The sequence below is a fragment of the Lampris incognitus genome, chromosome 4 (genome assembly GCF_029633865.1).
Source record: "Lampris incognitus isolate fLamInc1 chromosome 4, fLamInc1.hap2, whole genome shotgun sequence".
Lineage (NCBI taxonomy): Eukaryota > Metazoa > Chordata > Actinopteri > Lampriformes > Lampridae > Lampris > Lampris incognitus.
The window spans coordinates 27774812-27790359 of NC_079214.1; the positions used below are offsets into that span (position 1 = coordinate 27774812).

At 43.7% G+C, this 15548-nt stretch overlaps 1 protein-coding gene across 1 annotated transcript; it reads left to right on the top strand.

Moving 5' to 3' along the window:
* Window positions 1-936: 936 nt before the first annotated feature.
* On the top strand, window positions 937-13564 carry ace2 (angiotensin I converting enzyme 2). The gene is made up of 18 exons (XM_056278381.1): window positions 937-1139; window positions 1304-1462; window positions 1797-1890; window positions 2180-2323; window positions 3442-3557; window positions 3700-3805; window positions 4623-4720; window positions 5360-5532; window positions 6665-6891; window positions 8000-8144; window positions 9038-9136; window positions 9306-9428; window positions 10315-10493; window positions 11155-11213; window positions 11896-11993; window positions 12100-12216; window positions 13046-13240; window positions 13426-13564. Exons 1-18 carry the CDS (start codon window positions 951-953, stop codon window positions 13523-13525), a joined length of 2421 nt encoding a protein of 806 aa, XP_056134356.1. The 5' UTR covers window positions 937-950; the 3' UTR covers window positions 13526-13564.
* The last annotated feature ends 1984 nt before the right edge of the window (window positions 13565-15548 follow it).

Sequence of the window (15548 nt, forward strand, 5' to 3'; positions counted from 1 at the left end):
CTATAAATTAGTACATAAAATTGAAACGTACTCCTTAAATAAGGTTTTGGTGATATCGGGAAAGCATTTAAAAACAATGTGTAGCGTTACAGTGGAAAAGACTTGAAAACATTTGATTGATTGGTGGATTGATTGACTAACTCATTCATAAATTGCCTTTACAGCAAAACACAGCGTTTAACAGTCTAGTAATATAACCTACCGGTAATAATAAACCAAACCCTCAGCTGATTCTTATCAGCCTTTACAACCTAACAGTGCATGACTTGCAGTTTCCTCAGCTCCCGCTATGCCAACATCATTAGATAAGAGGGCTCATTGATTTTTATTATTTCTGTGAAATTCCAATCTCCAAAGCATTTCATCATTTCCCCATTAGAAAAAAAAATCCTCATTTGAAACTTAACTTTGCTGAAGGCGACAAATGATCCACACGAGAGATGACTAGATGATTGCACAACTTGTATGTTAATCAGAAATGCCGTGTTCAAAACACAGGTCCGACGTCTCATAATCAAGTTTGTGAATCAATCCATCTATTGTGCTGCCACGTTTATGTGAGGGTCAAAGCTACCAGATAGCACAAAAAGTGGCAGGCCAAAGGACTCCGCAACTGCTACCAACAACATCTCATCCCATCCTGCACACACACACACACATTGTAAATCACTTGTGCATAAAAATGACCAAAAAAAATTTCAACACCAAATATCACTGGCACTGACCATATCCCCACCATAAGACCAATTGCAGCCCTTGCTGTGTAACATCTAATCTACCACGAAACAATAGAAACACAGCTGTATCCGTGGATGCAAACTCAGGTGCAGCACGCCCTCAATTATGGCACTGTCCAAAGGCCAAGGCAGCAGAGAGCGTTAGACACTGTATAATGGCACACAGTGCCCTGCCTTGCTCAGTGTGCGTGTGGATGAAGCTGAAGCAGTAAGATGTCTGGGAGGACCGCTGTCGTGCTGCTGGCGCTGCTCTGTGGCGTTTACGGCCAGGGAGACATTGAGAGCAGAGCAAGGGAGTTCCTGAAGGGGTTCGATGAAGAGGCCACTAAAAAAATGTACCAGCACTCTCTGGCCTCATGGAACTACAACACTAACATCACCCAAGAGAACTCAGACAAACTGGTAAGTAAACAAAAATATGGATTAATTTTTGCCAAGCTGGCTGAAGCAATGTTTCATCCATATGAAATGATACCAAAATGAGTTGTGGAAGACATTATTGAGTTGAACGATTTGCTGACTCTGGCTTTATAATGGTATACTTGACCCCATCCGTCCCATACCAGACTGAACAGGGGAGAATCTGGGGCAGTTTCTACTACAACATGTCAGAGGAGTCCCAGGCTTTCCCCATTGACCAGATCCGCGATCCAGAAATCAAACTGCAGCTCATCTCACTACAAGACAAGGGCTCTGGAGTTTTATCTCAGGAAAAAGCTGAACATGTAAGCCACGTGTTCCACATTGAGCTCCATTCTGTTTTGAGGAACAATCCATCCATTGTTGTGTAGCTTGTTTTTGCATATACTATTAAGACTACAGCCACGTGTATACACACATGTGCACTATTGCTATGTATATATGCATGTATTTATCTGCATATATATTATATGCCATACCCTAACTAGTGAGATGGAGAGGCTGATTGCAGATGTGCCTATCATAGGTTGACATTTTATCTAAATTTTGGGTTTATGCTAAAGTTGCCCTGGTCTTTTGTCAATAACCAGCAGATATGAAATGTCCCAGATTGGTGTTATTCTTAATTTTTCTTTCCAGTTGAACAAGGTCATGAGTGAGATGAGCACGATCTACAGCACCGCGACAGTGTGTCTGATGGACGACCCCTTTAACTGTCAGACTTTGGAACCGGGTACGTGTGTGCGCAGCATCAATAGGGCCAAAGTCGGAAGCCATAGTTTATGATTGACATAGTAGTCACTGACAAATAATGAACTGGCTTTTATCAAAGTTGTTGAGCAAAACAGTTACTGTACGATAAGGTTGAATTGATATTGTGGACAGTACACCCCCCAACCCCCTCCCCCTCTCAAGAAAAGACCCAAACTATGGTCAGCATTGACAGCTAAAACAATATTTCTTTGTTTTGTTTTACGTTTGACATCTGTACTCACGCGAGACGTCTTTGCTTTGTCGTGCAGGCCTGGAACATGTCATGGCCAACAGTCGAAACTACTCCCAGCGTCTGCGCGTGTGGGAAGGCTGGAGGCAGGAGGTGGGGAAGAGGATGAGGCCTCTGTATGAGGACTATGTTGACCTGAAAAATGAAGCAGCCATGCTCAACGGTAAATGATATATAGTGTCGCATTTGCCATTATTGAAATATTGTCATTATAACAATTGTGCGATATTATCATATATGGTATGACACACCTTGCAGCATTTGGTGTTGAGAATCAGCTTGAGGAAACCTTATACAACCTACACACTCAGCGTTGATGCTGTTGTTTATGTCAATTGAACCTTAAAAGTCCATATGGGGGCATCCAGGGAGCGTAGCAGTGTATTTCATTGCCTACCAACATGAGGCTCGCCAGTTCAAATCCCCGTGTTACCTCCGGCTTGGTCGGGCATCCCTACAGACACAATTGGCCGTGTCTGCAGGTGGGAAGCCGGATGTGGGTATGTGTCCTGATCGCTGCACTAGCTCCTCCTCTGGTCAGTCGGGGCACCTGTTAAGGGGGGAGTGGGAACTGGGGGGAATCACGTGATCCTCCCACGTGGTACGTCCTCCTGGTGAAACTCCTCACTGTCAGGTGAAAAGAAGCAGCTGGTGACTCCACTTGTATCGGAGGAGGCATGTGATAGTCGGCAGCCCTCCCCGGATCGGCTGAGGGGGTGGAGCAGCGACTGGGACGGCTCAGAAGAGTGGGGTAATTGGCCAGATACAATTGGGGAGAAAAAGAGGGGGGGAAAAAAGCCACAAAAAAAGTCCATCAGAGGCCAAACAAAAATTGTATATGGAAAGCGATAACATGAAGCTGTTGATACCGTACCGGAAGAGACGTGGATTATATTGAACATCCTTAAGGAAATATTCTTGTACCTTGAGATGAGGAACTTATAGTTGGAAATGTAGGTTGAAAAAAATAGCTTTTACTTCTATAAGCATGAAGCACAAGCTACTAACTTTTTACTGTAACCTTGAACGTTCACTGTGTTTCATGACAGCACACGTGAGAGCAGCGGCCTGCCAGATAATAAAACTCCAAGTGTTACCTCCCCAAAAATACTGTACTCTGGCTAAGGTACCATTAATCAAGGGAAACTCTCTCTCTTTCTCTGACATTCACTGTCGATCATAAACACACATACACACACACACACACACACACACACACACACACACACACACACACACACACACACACACACACACACACACACACACACACACAAATAGGTTATGAGGACTATGGAGCATATTGGAGGTACAACTATGAGACCATTGAGGAGGAATCGCAGTATAAGTATTCCCGAAATCAGCTAATGGATGATGTTGATTCCATATACAATGAGGTACGTCTCATATCCATTAACTTAATGGACATGGTTATATGCATGATATCCCACACTGCTGTGTCTCTTTAACTAATATCATAGTTTATCGTATTTATATTGATGGTACAAAGTGATCAATAACATGTATTCTCCCATATAGATCTTGCCCCTTTACAAAGAGCTGCACGCTTACGTGAGAGCCAAACTTATAGAGGTCTACCCAGACCAGATTGACCCAGAGGGACCGCTACCAGCACACTTACTGGGTGGGTACACTGAGGAACTGGAGCCCTGGGTTGTAATGTGGACCCCTCTCTGAGGCATAAAAGACTAAATATCAAACTCGCTGTTGTAACTGTTCCTAAATTTATGGGGTGGGGCTGTTGTGCTCTCTTTACTGGAGATGAGGGACAAAATATCGCCACAACTGTTGTATGTGTATTTTTCTTCCAATGCATAGACAATAGATCTTCACAAAAGTGACGTGAATAGGCGTTCGGGTAGCGTAGCAGTCTATTCCGTTGTCTACCAACATGGGAATCGCCGGTTCATATCCCCGTGTCACCTCCGGCTTGGTCGGGTGTCCCTACAGACACATTTAGCCGTGTCTGTGGGGAGCCGGATGTGGGTATGTGTTCTGGTCAATGCACAAGCGCCTCCCCTGGTCAGTTGGGGCACCTGTTCGGGGGGAGGGGGAACTGGGGGGGGGGGGGGGGGACTAACGTGATCCTCTCATGCGCTACGTCCCCCGAGTGAAACTCCTCACTGTCGGGTGAAAAGAAGCGGATGGCGACTCCACATGTATCGGAGGAGGCATGTAGTAGTCTGCAGCCCTCCCCGGATTGGCAGAAGGGGTGGAGCAGTGACCGGGACGGCTCGGAGGAGTGGGGTAATTGACCAAGTACAGTTGGGGAGAAAAAGGGGAAAAAAACAAAACAAAAAAATCCAGTGAATGTGTTGCATACTGTTGCATTCTTGTATGATCGTGAAAAACATGCATTCAAAGCTGTTTTTTGCATGTTGTCCCCCCCACCCCCCATGATATTTAATATGGTACATCATACATTTTTGTTGCTCCTTCAGGTGACATGTGGGGAAGATTCTGGACCAACCTGTACCCTCTCTCAATCCCCTACCCAGACAAACCAGATATTGATGTCAGTAAAACTATGGTAGAACAGGTACTGTTTCTGATCGTTTGCACATTGAAAAAAAAACACAATAAAGTAGAAAAATGACTTGCATAGTTTTAAAACATGTGCTGTTAAGGTGCAACAGGTACCACTGACAGATTGAAATCACTAAAATTGTATTTGTAAGAGATTAGACTGAGAGGGAAAATTAGAGGTATTGTCATTAAAACTGACCCACTTGTCAGGGGCCGTCCGGGTAGCGTAGTGGTCTATTCCGTTGCCTACCAACACGGGGAATACCCGTGTTACCTCCGACTTGGTCGGGCATCCCTACAGACACAATTGGCCGTGTCTGCGGGTGGGAAGCCGGATGTGGATATGTGTCCTGGTTGCTGCACTAGTGCTTCCTCTGGTCAGTCGGGGTGCCTGTTCAGGGGGGAGGGGAAACTGGGGTGAAAAGCATGATCTTCCCACGCGCTACTTCCCCTGGTGAAACTCCTCACTGTCAGATGAAAAGAAGCGGCTGGCGACTCCACGTGTATCGGAGGAGGCATGTGGTAGTCTGCAGCCCTCCCCGGCTTGGCAGAGAGGGTGTAACAGCAACCGGGATGGCTCGGAAAATAGGGCAATTGGCCAAGTACAATTGGGGCGAAAATCCTGACCCAATTGTCGAACTTGGTTTTTCAGGGCTGGACTGAGACACAGCTGTTCAAAGAAGCAGAGGTGTTCTTCATGTCCGTGGGCCTGTACAAGATGTTTGATAACTTCTGGAACAACTCCATGTTGAAGAAACCTGAGGATGGCCGCAAGGTGGTGTGTCACCCCACGGCCTGGGACATGGGCAACAGAGAGGACTTCAGGTGATATTACGTAATATTACGTGTGTGTGTGTGCGTGTGTGTGTGTATATATTTGTGAAATACATTCACTGACATGCATGCACATACACAAAAAAGGGTAGACTTGGGCGTCCAGGTAGCATAGTGGTCTATTCCGTTGCCTATCAACACGAGGATCTCCGGTTCGAATCCCCGTGTTACCTCCGGCTTGGTCGGGTGTCCCTACAGACACAATTGACCGTGTTTGCAGGTGAGAAGCCAGTTGTGGGTATGTGTCCTGGTCACTGCATTAGCGCCTCCTCTGGTCAGTTGGGGCGCCTGTTCGGGGTGGGAATAGCGTGATCCTCCCACACGCTAAGTCCCCCTGGCGAAACTCCTCACTGTCAGGTAAAAAGACGCGGCTGGTGACTCCACATGTATCGGAGGAGTTATGTGGTAGTCTACAGCCCTCCCCCGATCGGCAGAGCAACGACCGGGACGGCTCGGAATAGTGGGGTAATTGGCCAGATACAATTGGGGAGAACAATGGGGAAAATCCAAAAATAAAATAAAATAAAAAGGTAAACATAATGAATACAAATACAGAGATGCGGTGCTTCGGTGGGCTTTTTGGGTGGTTGAGGCATGTTTGGAAAAAAATGGTCAGCTTTTTCTATTTCAGCATATGAGAGCCATAGATAGCCTATTGTTGGAACACTGATACACAGATTAGTTTCTGAGTCATTCTCTCCTGGCCATAAAGATAACAAAAAATGCATATGATTAAACAGTAATACAAACATATTTGCCACAGCACTGTTTACTGATGTTATAATGATTTAAAGCAGGTTTGATGACACACAAGCTTTACTCACAAGCGTTAACATGGTAGATTTTTCAGCCTCTTGTAAAAGTTTTCTGTGGCAGGTTAAAACACCAAATGTGTTCAGATTGAATCTAATTTATTCATCGTAAAGCCATGTTTATTGACCCATCAACTTAGATTAGCCCTTTTTAAACTGAACTCCGGCCTGGAGATGTGTTCTGTCTAAACGATTAGAATCACAATTTCACTTTTATCAGTGTCATATACGTGTCTGCTATTGTATCACACCATACCCATATCACCCAATATAACTGCTGACTTTTAAACTCGTCCTTCGACGCTCCTCAGGATCAAAATGTGCACCAAAGTAAACATGGATGACTTTCTGACGGTGCACCATGAGATGGGTCACAACCAGTACCAGATGGCCTACCGTAACCTGTCCTACCTCCTGAGGGACGGGGCAAATGAGGGTTTCCATGAAGCAGTCGGGGAGATCATGTCTCTCTCTGCAGCCACACCCAAACACCTGCAGGCCCTGGGACTCCTGCCTGCTGACTTCATCTACGATAATGGTACAGCTGTAAATCTAATTATTAGCAACAAAACATACAGCAAAATCCTCTCTAAAAAACACATGTGAATTGTAAGACATCTCTGAGCCCCCCGGGTGTACAGCCCATCAACCGTACCCAGGACAAAGGTGGCTCTGCCAAGAGTACCCAGTGAGACCTTGTCAACCTGAGTACATGGAAAAACACCTGAGTAACAGAGCACACCAAGGCCTTGGGCACCCTTCCAGCTGTTGTTCCTCTGTGTGAACTCTGTCTTATCAAAACAGTGTCTTGCATATCAGAAATACCTTATCAGTTTGATAGTCTCTAACCTCTACGTTGCAAAGTGCCACAAAACTGTTCTATGGATATGCTATTCTTAAAGGGGTACCGTGATTGAATCCACAAAAATGTTGGAGAATCATTATATTCTAAAATATATATGATTTTAGTATCATCTCTAGCATAGATTTTATGAATAGGTACCCAAAGTGATGTTTTAAAGATCCAGTTCAATGTATTATTTTTCTAATAATGACGTTGATCTGGGTGAAACTGAAATAAGGTTGACTCTGATCCACAAGATTAGCGACAGAGCAGCATCTGGGTGGTGTGGCAATCTATTCCGTTACCTACCAAAATGGGATCGGCGGTTCGAATCCCTGTGTTACCTCCAGCTTGGTCGGGCGTCCCGAGACACAATTGGTCGTGTCTGCGGTGGGAAGCTGGATGTTGGTATGTGTCCTGGTCGCTGCACTAGCGCCCCCTCTGGTCAGTCAGGGCCCCTGTTCGGGGGGGGGGGGGACTAGGGAGAATAGCGTGATCCTCCCACGCACTATGTTCCCCTGGCGAAACTCCTCACTGTCAGATAAAAAGAAGCGGCTGGCGACTCCACATGTATCAGAGGAGGCATGTGGTAGTCTGCAGCCCTCCTCGGATCGGCAGAGGGGGTGGAGCATCAACTGGGACGGCTCGGAAGAGTGGGGTAATTGGCCGGATACAATTGGGAAGAAAAAAAGGGGGTTAAAAAAAAAGATAAGAGACAGAGAGTCCCTCCAAACCTGCTGACTCTTTATGTGTTGTCATTGCCGTCTGAATTAATTGTATGCGTCGCCTTGCCTTGGTGCAGAAACAGAGATCAACTTCCTGCTGAAGCAAGCCCTCACCATCGTGGCTACACTGCCCTTCACCTACATGCTGGAGAAGTGGAGATGGGAAGTCTTCAAAGGAAACATCACCAAGGATCAGTGGATGGAGCAGTGGTGGGAGATGAAGTAAGCGAACGCATTTTAAGTGACTGTGAAGTTTGTAAATGACACACTTAACGTGGATAGCTTGTGACTGTTCAAAATCTGGGGATAATTTCAAAATTATGGGTGATAAACAGGGGTGAGGGTAAAACGAGACAGTGCAAAATCCCGATTCTAAGCCATGACGATGCTGATATCACAGCGTTGCCCCTGAATTGCAATGTCGAAGCACAGCGAACAGATGCTGTGAAGATATTTTATATATTGGTTTTTATATTTCTGAATTGTCTCCCCACTTGCCGCCCAATGACTGCTGGGATAGGCTCCAGCATCCCCACGACCCCGATTGGGATAAGCAGCTTGGATGATGAATGAATGAATGAATGAGTGAATGAATTTTTCCATTCAAATTGTTTAAATGTTCACTCAAGGAAGCGCATTCATTTTGTAACATGATGTGGGTCTTAAACCAAATGCGTTTGTCATACATTTTATTTGGATTATTGCAGTTTTCACATCTTACTGTATATGAGCAGTTTGGACATATATACGTATATATATATATATTATTTATTTATTTATTTATTTATAATATTATGAATCAAATCAACACTAAAATATCAAATTGGGAGGAACCTGCCAGTTCCCAGCCCTACCAACAAACCAGTAAAGAAACAATACAATGGTGTTAAATGTGTCTGTGATGACATCAGTGAAATATGAAGTGTACCATTCTGTGAAATGTACTATGATATGTACTTTAACAAAACATGGCTATGACATAGAGAGTAACAACTACCACAGACAGAAGTCAGGCTTTTTCCCAGCTGATAAACATGCCAGCTGCCAATCTGCAATGACAGCAGCGGCCTGTCGAGGGCAGTGTTGACCAGTAACTCTTCCTGTACTTGAACCAGGAGGAAGTATGTCGGGGTGGTGGAACCAGTGCCAAGAGATGAGACCTACTGCGACCCTCCTGCTCTCTTTCATGTGTCTGGAGATTACTCTTTCATTAGGTAACACTCATTCTGTGTATCTCACACTCTGGGAAGGACAGGCTACCTCTTTCATACTTGACCCGTGTGTGTGTGTGTGTGTGTGTGTGTGTGTGTGTGTGTGTGTGTGTGTGTGTGTGTGTGTGTGTGTGTGTGTGTGTGTGTGTGTGTGTGTGTGTTCCTTTAACAGGTACTTCACAAGAACTATTTATCAGTTCCAATTCCAAAAAGCCCTTTGCAAGGAGGCAGGCCATTCGGGTGCCTTATTCAAATGTGACATCACCGGTTCCAAAGAAGCAGGAACCAAGCTAAGGTATGAGTTGCTTTCCATTTCCTCTGATTAATGAAACCGAAAGTTTGTCGCTGTGGATGACACATCCCTTAAGTACATCTCTTAATAGGAAGACAAGAGGTCTTGTTTCTCTCGTCTCGCCTATGTATCTACTCAGCACATTCATTATGTTGTTGACATATTTAGTTTGTTCTAGTTTATTGTCACTACCCAAAGGTAGTGTCCGAAACGGTGAGATCGCGGATACAAGTGGCTGAAAGGAGTTTCCTCCGTAGGGTGTCTGGGCTCAGCCTTAGATATGGGGTGAGGAGCTCGGACATCTGGAGGGAGCTGGGAGTAGAGCCGCTGCTCCTTTGCGTCGAAAGGAGCCAGTTGAGGTGGTTTGGGCATCTGATTAGGATGCCTCCTGGGTGCCTTCCTTTGGATGTTTTCTGGGCACGGCCAACTGGGAGGAGACCCTGGGTTAGACCCAGAACTCGCTGATGGGACTACATGTCCAATCTGGCCTGGGAACACCTTGGGATCCCCCAGGAGGCGCTGGAGGGTGTTGCTGAGGAGAGGGACGTTCTGGAGTGCACTACTTAGCTTGCTGACACCGCGACCCTACCCCACAGAAGTGGCTGAAGATGAATGAATGAATGAATGAATGAATGAATGAATGAATGAATGAATGAATGAATGGTTTATTGTCAGACTATTTTTGTGATCCTTTTAGGCTGCACAATGGAAAAAAAGCCTACATTTAACTTCAATCTCTTCATGCCCATTTTGTCTTTGCTTATACTGTGAGGCATCCCAATGTATGTACCATGTGGTTGTGACTGTTTTAGCAGTAATTAACATTATCTTTGTCATAATCATCATCATCACTCATCATCATCACAACCACTGTCTTACTTTATTTCAGGAATATGCTAGAGATGGGAAGGTCTAAGTCTTGGACCAGGGCTTTGAAAATTATATCCGGTGATGCTAAAATGAATGCTGGCCCACTAATGGACTATTTCTCAAAACTACATGAGTGGTTGGTGTTGGAGAACAGGAAGAACCATAGGACAGTAGGCTGGAAGACAACAAGAGATCCATGTGAGTAACATGGCTTCCATTACGCCAAACAAGTCACTAAAGTTCAACACTCATTACATTACATTACATTAGTCATTTAGCCGACGCTTTTATCCAAAGCAACTTACAAGAAGTGCATTTAACGTAGGAAACCAGGAGAACGACTAGTCGTCAGAGGTCATAAGTGCATCTTCTCTCTAAACAAGCATCTAAGAGCAAAACCAGTGCTAAAGTAAAAGCGCAAGAAAGAGATTTTTTTTAATGAGCGAATACAATAAGTGCTAAGAGCAAGTAACAGGGTAGTAGTTCTCACTCTTTAAGATAAGATCATTTGATGAAATATGAATGTGATGAAACATGTATGGATAACAGGATACCCCCCCCCCCGTCTTTGTGTGGACATGTTTTTTGTCTTACTGTCGCCATACTTGTTTTCTTAAAACTTGCTCGTTGCCCTTTTTTTTATTTCCTGACTAGGCTGAGCAGTTGGAAACTGAAATTCCAAAATTTCCCCACATTGGGGAACTAGGAAAAAAAAAACACTTATAATTCAGTCTCATGTCTGTCAAGTCCTACAACTATAAAATCAGCAGAACACAAAGCAATAAATAAATAGGTCACAAAACATCAAAAATATGTTTTTATTTCCCCACGGCTGATGAATACTACTATTTATTTGCAGATTCAGAATATTTAATCAAAGTACGGATTAGTTTGAAGGCTGCCATGGGCGATAAAGCTGTAAGTATTATTGAATTTCTTGTATCACAACTGTGTATTTAGCATAATGTCGTGGTTACAGTGCTCGAATTTTATCGCTTCACAACTAAGCGATGATACGATAAGTTAAAGTTGGTCAACAGCTACATATAAAATGACATTTTGCAGCTTCAACAAAGCAAAATTCTATACGATGTAATTTGTTACTGTAATTTGAAATAAGGCGGCACGGTGGCGCAGTGGTTAGCGCGGTCGCCTCACAGCAAGAAGGTCCTGGGTTCGAGCCCCGGGATAGTCCAACCTTGGTGGGTCATCCTGGGTTATCCTCTGTGTGGAGTTTGCATGTTCTCCCTGTGTCTGCTTGGGTTTCCTCTGGGGGCTCTGGTTTCCTCCCACAGTCCAAAGACATGTAGATCAGGTGAATCGGCGGTACTAAATTGTCCCTGTGTGTGTGTGTCTGTGTGTGTAAGTGTGTGTATGTGTGTGTGTGTGTGATGGCCTGGCGGCCTGTCCAGGGTGTCTCCCTGCCTGCCGCCTAGTGACTGCTGGGATAGGCTCCAGCATCCCCGCGACCCTGAGAGCAGGATAAGTGGCTCAGATAATGGATGGATGGATGGATGTATAATTTGAAATAATAGTAGTAGTAGTAGTAGTAGCAGTAGTGGTAGTAGTAATAATAATAATACTAATAATAACTTTTCAGTATCCCTGGAATACCAATGAGATGTACCTCTTCAAAACCAACATTGCTTATGCCCTGAGACAGTATTACAACCAGATCAACTTGACTGCTGCTTTCACGTCAGTATCAACTCACTTCAGGGGAAGAAAAATAACGTAACACATATTTCACACTTTAATTTTGCCACTTTAATTAACAGCCTTTTTTTGTGCTTTTTTCCTCCAGATCAGAGAACATCCTTACCTGTAAAGAGAGATCCAGGATTTCCTTCTACTTCCTGGTTACAGACCCATCAAACCCTTCTTCATTCATCCCTAAGGAAAGGGTGGAGGCTGCCATAAGGTGAGGATGGAGCAGTAGTTATCACACAAATCTTTATTCATAACTCTCTGTGATCTATTTAAGCTATTGTGAGGTTGTCCAAAGCATAAAAAAATAAATGCCAAGCACAATACCGGCATTGGTTTAGCATTTACACTAAGATTATTCCCTAAGATTATTCTTCTTGCCTAACAGCAAGAAGGTCCTGGGTTCGAACCCTGGGGTTGTCCAACCTTTGGGGTCGACCCAGGTCGTCCTCTGTGTGGAGTTTGCATGTTCTCCCCGTGTCTGCGGTGGGTTTTCTCCGGGTGCTCTGGTTTCCCCCACCATCAAAAAGACATGCATGTTAGGGTTAATACCCCTGTCTGTGCCCCTGACCGAGGCATGGCAAGATGAACTGGAGTTAGTTCCCGGGTGCTGCACGGCAGCTGCCCACTGCTCCTAGCTACACAGCTAGGATGGGTTAAATGCAGAGAGTAATTTTCCTACGGGGATCAGTAAAGTATCTCAAAAAAAAATCCGTCTTTTTTATTCTAAACTGAATTAATGCATCCCAGCAGACGTTATGACTAAGGTGAACATTAGAACGGGCAATTTCAATCAAAGTTAGAGGTCTTCTTGCTTATGCCACATGTTGGACATTTTCAACTAAAACACCTTATCGCCCACTACTTTTACTGTATACATGCAAAAGTACAAGTCTTCCATACATGCACCGCATAGCATCTTACTAAGGCTCCTGCTCTGTGACACTAAAGCCAATTGGGTCTTTTCCCCAAGAGAATTACATAGGATGTGATTGTGACGGAAACATTTCCCAGCATTAAAGGCATTTTGAAATTAATCTCAGATCCTCTCGTAACCGAATCAACAACGCCTTTGGAGTGAATGATGAGACGCTGGAGTTCGAGGGTATCCTTCCCTCAATTGCCCCGCCTGTGGAGCCACCAGTGACAGTGTGGCTGGTTGTGTACGGGGTAGTCATGGGATTCGTAGTACTACTGGGGACCTACCTCATCGTCTCTGGTTTCAGAAGCCGGAAGAAGTGAGTGTGACCTCGTCAGGTTTACAAAAATCATAGCATCACCCACAAATGTACACATTTGCATGGCATGCATGCATACACAAACATACAGACAGAGCCTCATTCACTGCAACACATTATATACATTTTAACCTTATTGTTTGCTGTAATGTAACACATTCCCTGTATTTTCCCCATGTCTCTAGGAGTGCTACAACGAAAAGTTTGGAAAACCCGTACAATACACAGATGGATGGCATTAGTAATTGTGCCTATGAGAATGAGGGGGAACAAACTGGATTATAAGTTTATTGCCGTCTCTGAAGGACAGAAGGGAAGATATCCTCTATGCCTCCTTATGTATATGTATTCTACTTAAAAATGTCTGTGAATGGGGGCTATGTGGGAGGGCGCTTTGCTCCAAGGAGGCCTTTTTTTCTCTAATGCTGCAGGCCTCTTCCCCTTCACATACTTGAGTGCAAATTTGTGTATATGTGTAAAGGTTTCAGTACTATGTTGTAAAGCAGAGTGTGAATTATACAAGGAAAATCGGTGGGGGATCAACTTTTTCTCTAGGGCGTAAAGAGAACCCAGTACAGCACAGGCATGTGCTTCAGTGAACTTGAGTCTCAATCCTTACAGTGTCTTGCTTGTTAATGTCTGCAGTCTGTAGATGATGATAAGTCAAATGCATTACATCAGCTCATGGGGCACGTACCACACTACAACTTTTGTAGTCAGAGGTCACCAGCAAAGTATTCTAGAGCAAAACTGCCAGCACGTCAGACCCACACACACAACAGCCATCATTGCTTAGTTAACATTAGTTAGCGAATGTAAAAAAAAAAAAAAGTTAGCAAATGTTGGGTAAGGCAAACATTAGCTTTAGCTAGCTTACGTTAGTTAGCTAAACTAGACACTTGACACAGTCTAATTCAGAAACTCTTAAAGTAAAACAGTAAAGTGTATTAAACTGGCTATATAGCTAGCTACTTACGTAGGCCTACAGTGTGTAATTGGCTTGTGCAACGCACGCGAGCATACTTTAATGAAGACGCGAGCCACTTCGAGGGCACATGAGACGTTCAACTAACGTCAAAGTTAAGAAATGGTATGATCTACTTTACGGGTGTCCAAAATGTATGGGAAATATATTGTAATATGTATGATTACAGGTAAAGAAGATGTATCAATGTTTCGGACCCCCCCCCCCGATCTGTTGTTTTTACCTCTTATGGGGGGGTCCAAATCTTAATCAGACACCCCCGCCAATCCCCACCATAATTCAAACCGTGTTGTTAAGTGTTTTGAGGCTACTAAACAATAATGATAGGTTCCATCAGAGAAGGTAGAGTGATTTTCCTGTGTTACTATCAATTTTCTGTTTGTTTTTTTTCATTTACAGTTGATGTGTGTCAATATTAAATACCCTTTTTACTGGTCTTGTATATATTCCAGTATCATTGAATCCATCCATCCATTATCCAAACCGCTTACCCTGCTCTCAGGGTCGTGGGGATGCTGGAGCCTACCTCAGCAGTCATTGGGCGGCAGGCGGGGCGACACCCTGGACAAGCTGCCAGGCCATTACAGAATATTTAATCAAAAGAACAATTACCATGTTTTTATTGATACTACCTATATTGTACTAAAAGTTTTGATAGTGGAACATTTTCTAATAGTGCTTGATTTCAATTATTTTTAAATAAGTAACATCCTAACAATTACTTGCATTAATTGGAATTTGTGTGTGCACGCCTGTATTAGACAACGGAGGAACTCGAGAAAAATCACTGATGATGTACATAGGGGCATCAATAAGACCCGAGATCTATGATTCAATTTGTTTCATCAAAATGTGGTTTGAAAAAGTTGTTTTTACAGCCACTCATGGCCATTACACATACAGCTGTCATTAAAAGACATGAGACGCATGTTCAGTTTATTATAAGCAGTAACACTCATTACAAGATAATTACATCCACTAGAACAAGTTGCTTGAATAGTATTCTACCTTAAACATATGGTAGATGTTGGATGTGTAACTGTTGGAGTAAAATAACTCCTAAAACTCCAGTCGCAGCCACATAGCACACTTTAAATGTGATTTATGTCACATGCCAAAAAGGGAAAATTACACATTTATTTCAGTAACCAACTAAAATCACATCTTGTTACCTTGACCATTAGCACAAAAATATGTCATTTCTATTTAGCTATTGTGGTATGATGCATATCTACGCGCTTCTGCAATAGCAGAATATTAGTTTTAACATAATCATAAGAAAAGCCTCTATCAATTTGTATTACATGGACTTCAACACAACTT

Excerpts from the sequence above, each read along its gene's own strand:
- ace2 (XM_056278381.1), top strand. The coding sequence starts at position 951 with ATGTCTGGGAGGACCGCTGTCGTGCTGCTGGCGCTGCTCTGTGGCGTT. Across the intron at positions 4,721-5,359 it reads GTAAAACTATGGTAGAACAG|GGCTGGACTGAGACACAGCT; the intron begins GTACTGTTTCTG and ends TTGGTTTTTCAG. Across the intron at positions 12,217-13,045 it reads AGGGTGGAGGCTGCCATAAG|ATCCTCTCGTAACCGAATCA; the intron begins GTGAGGATGGAG and ends AATTAATCTCAG.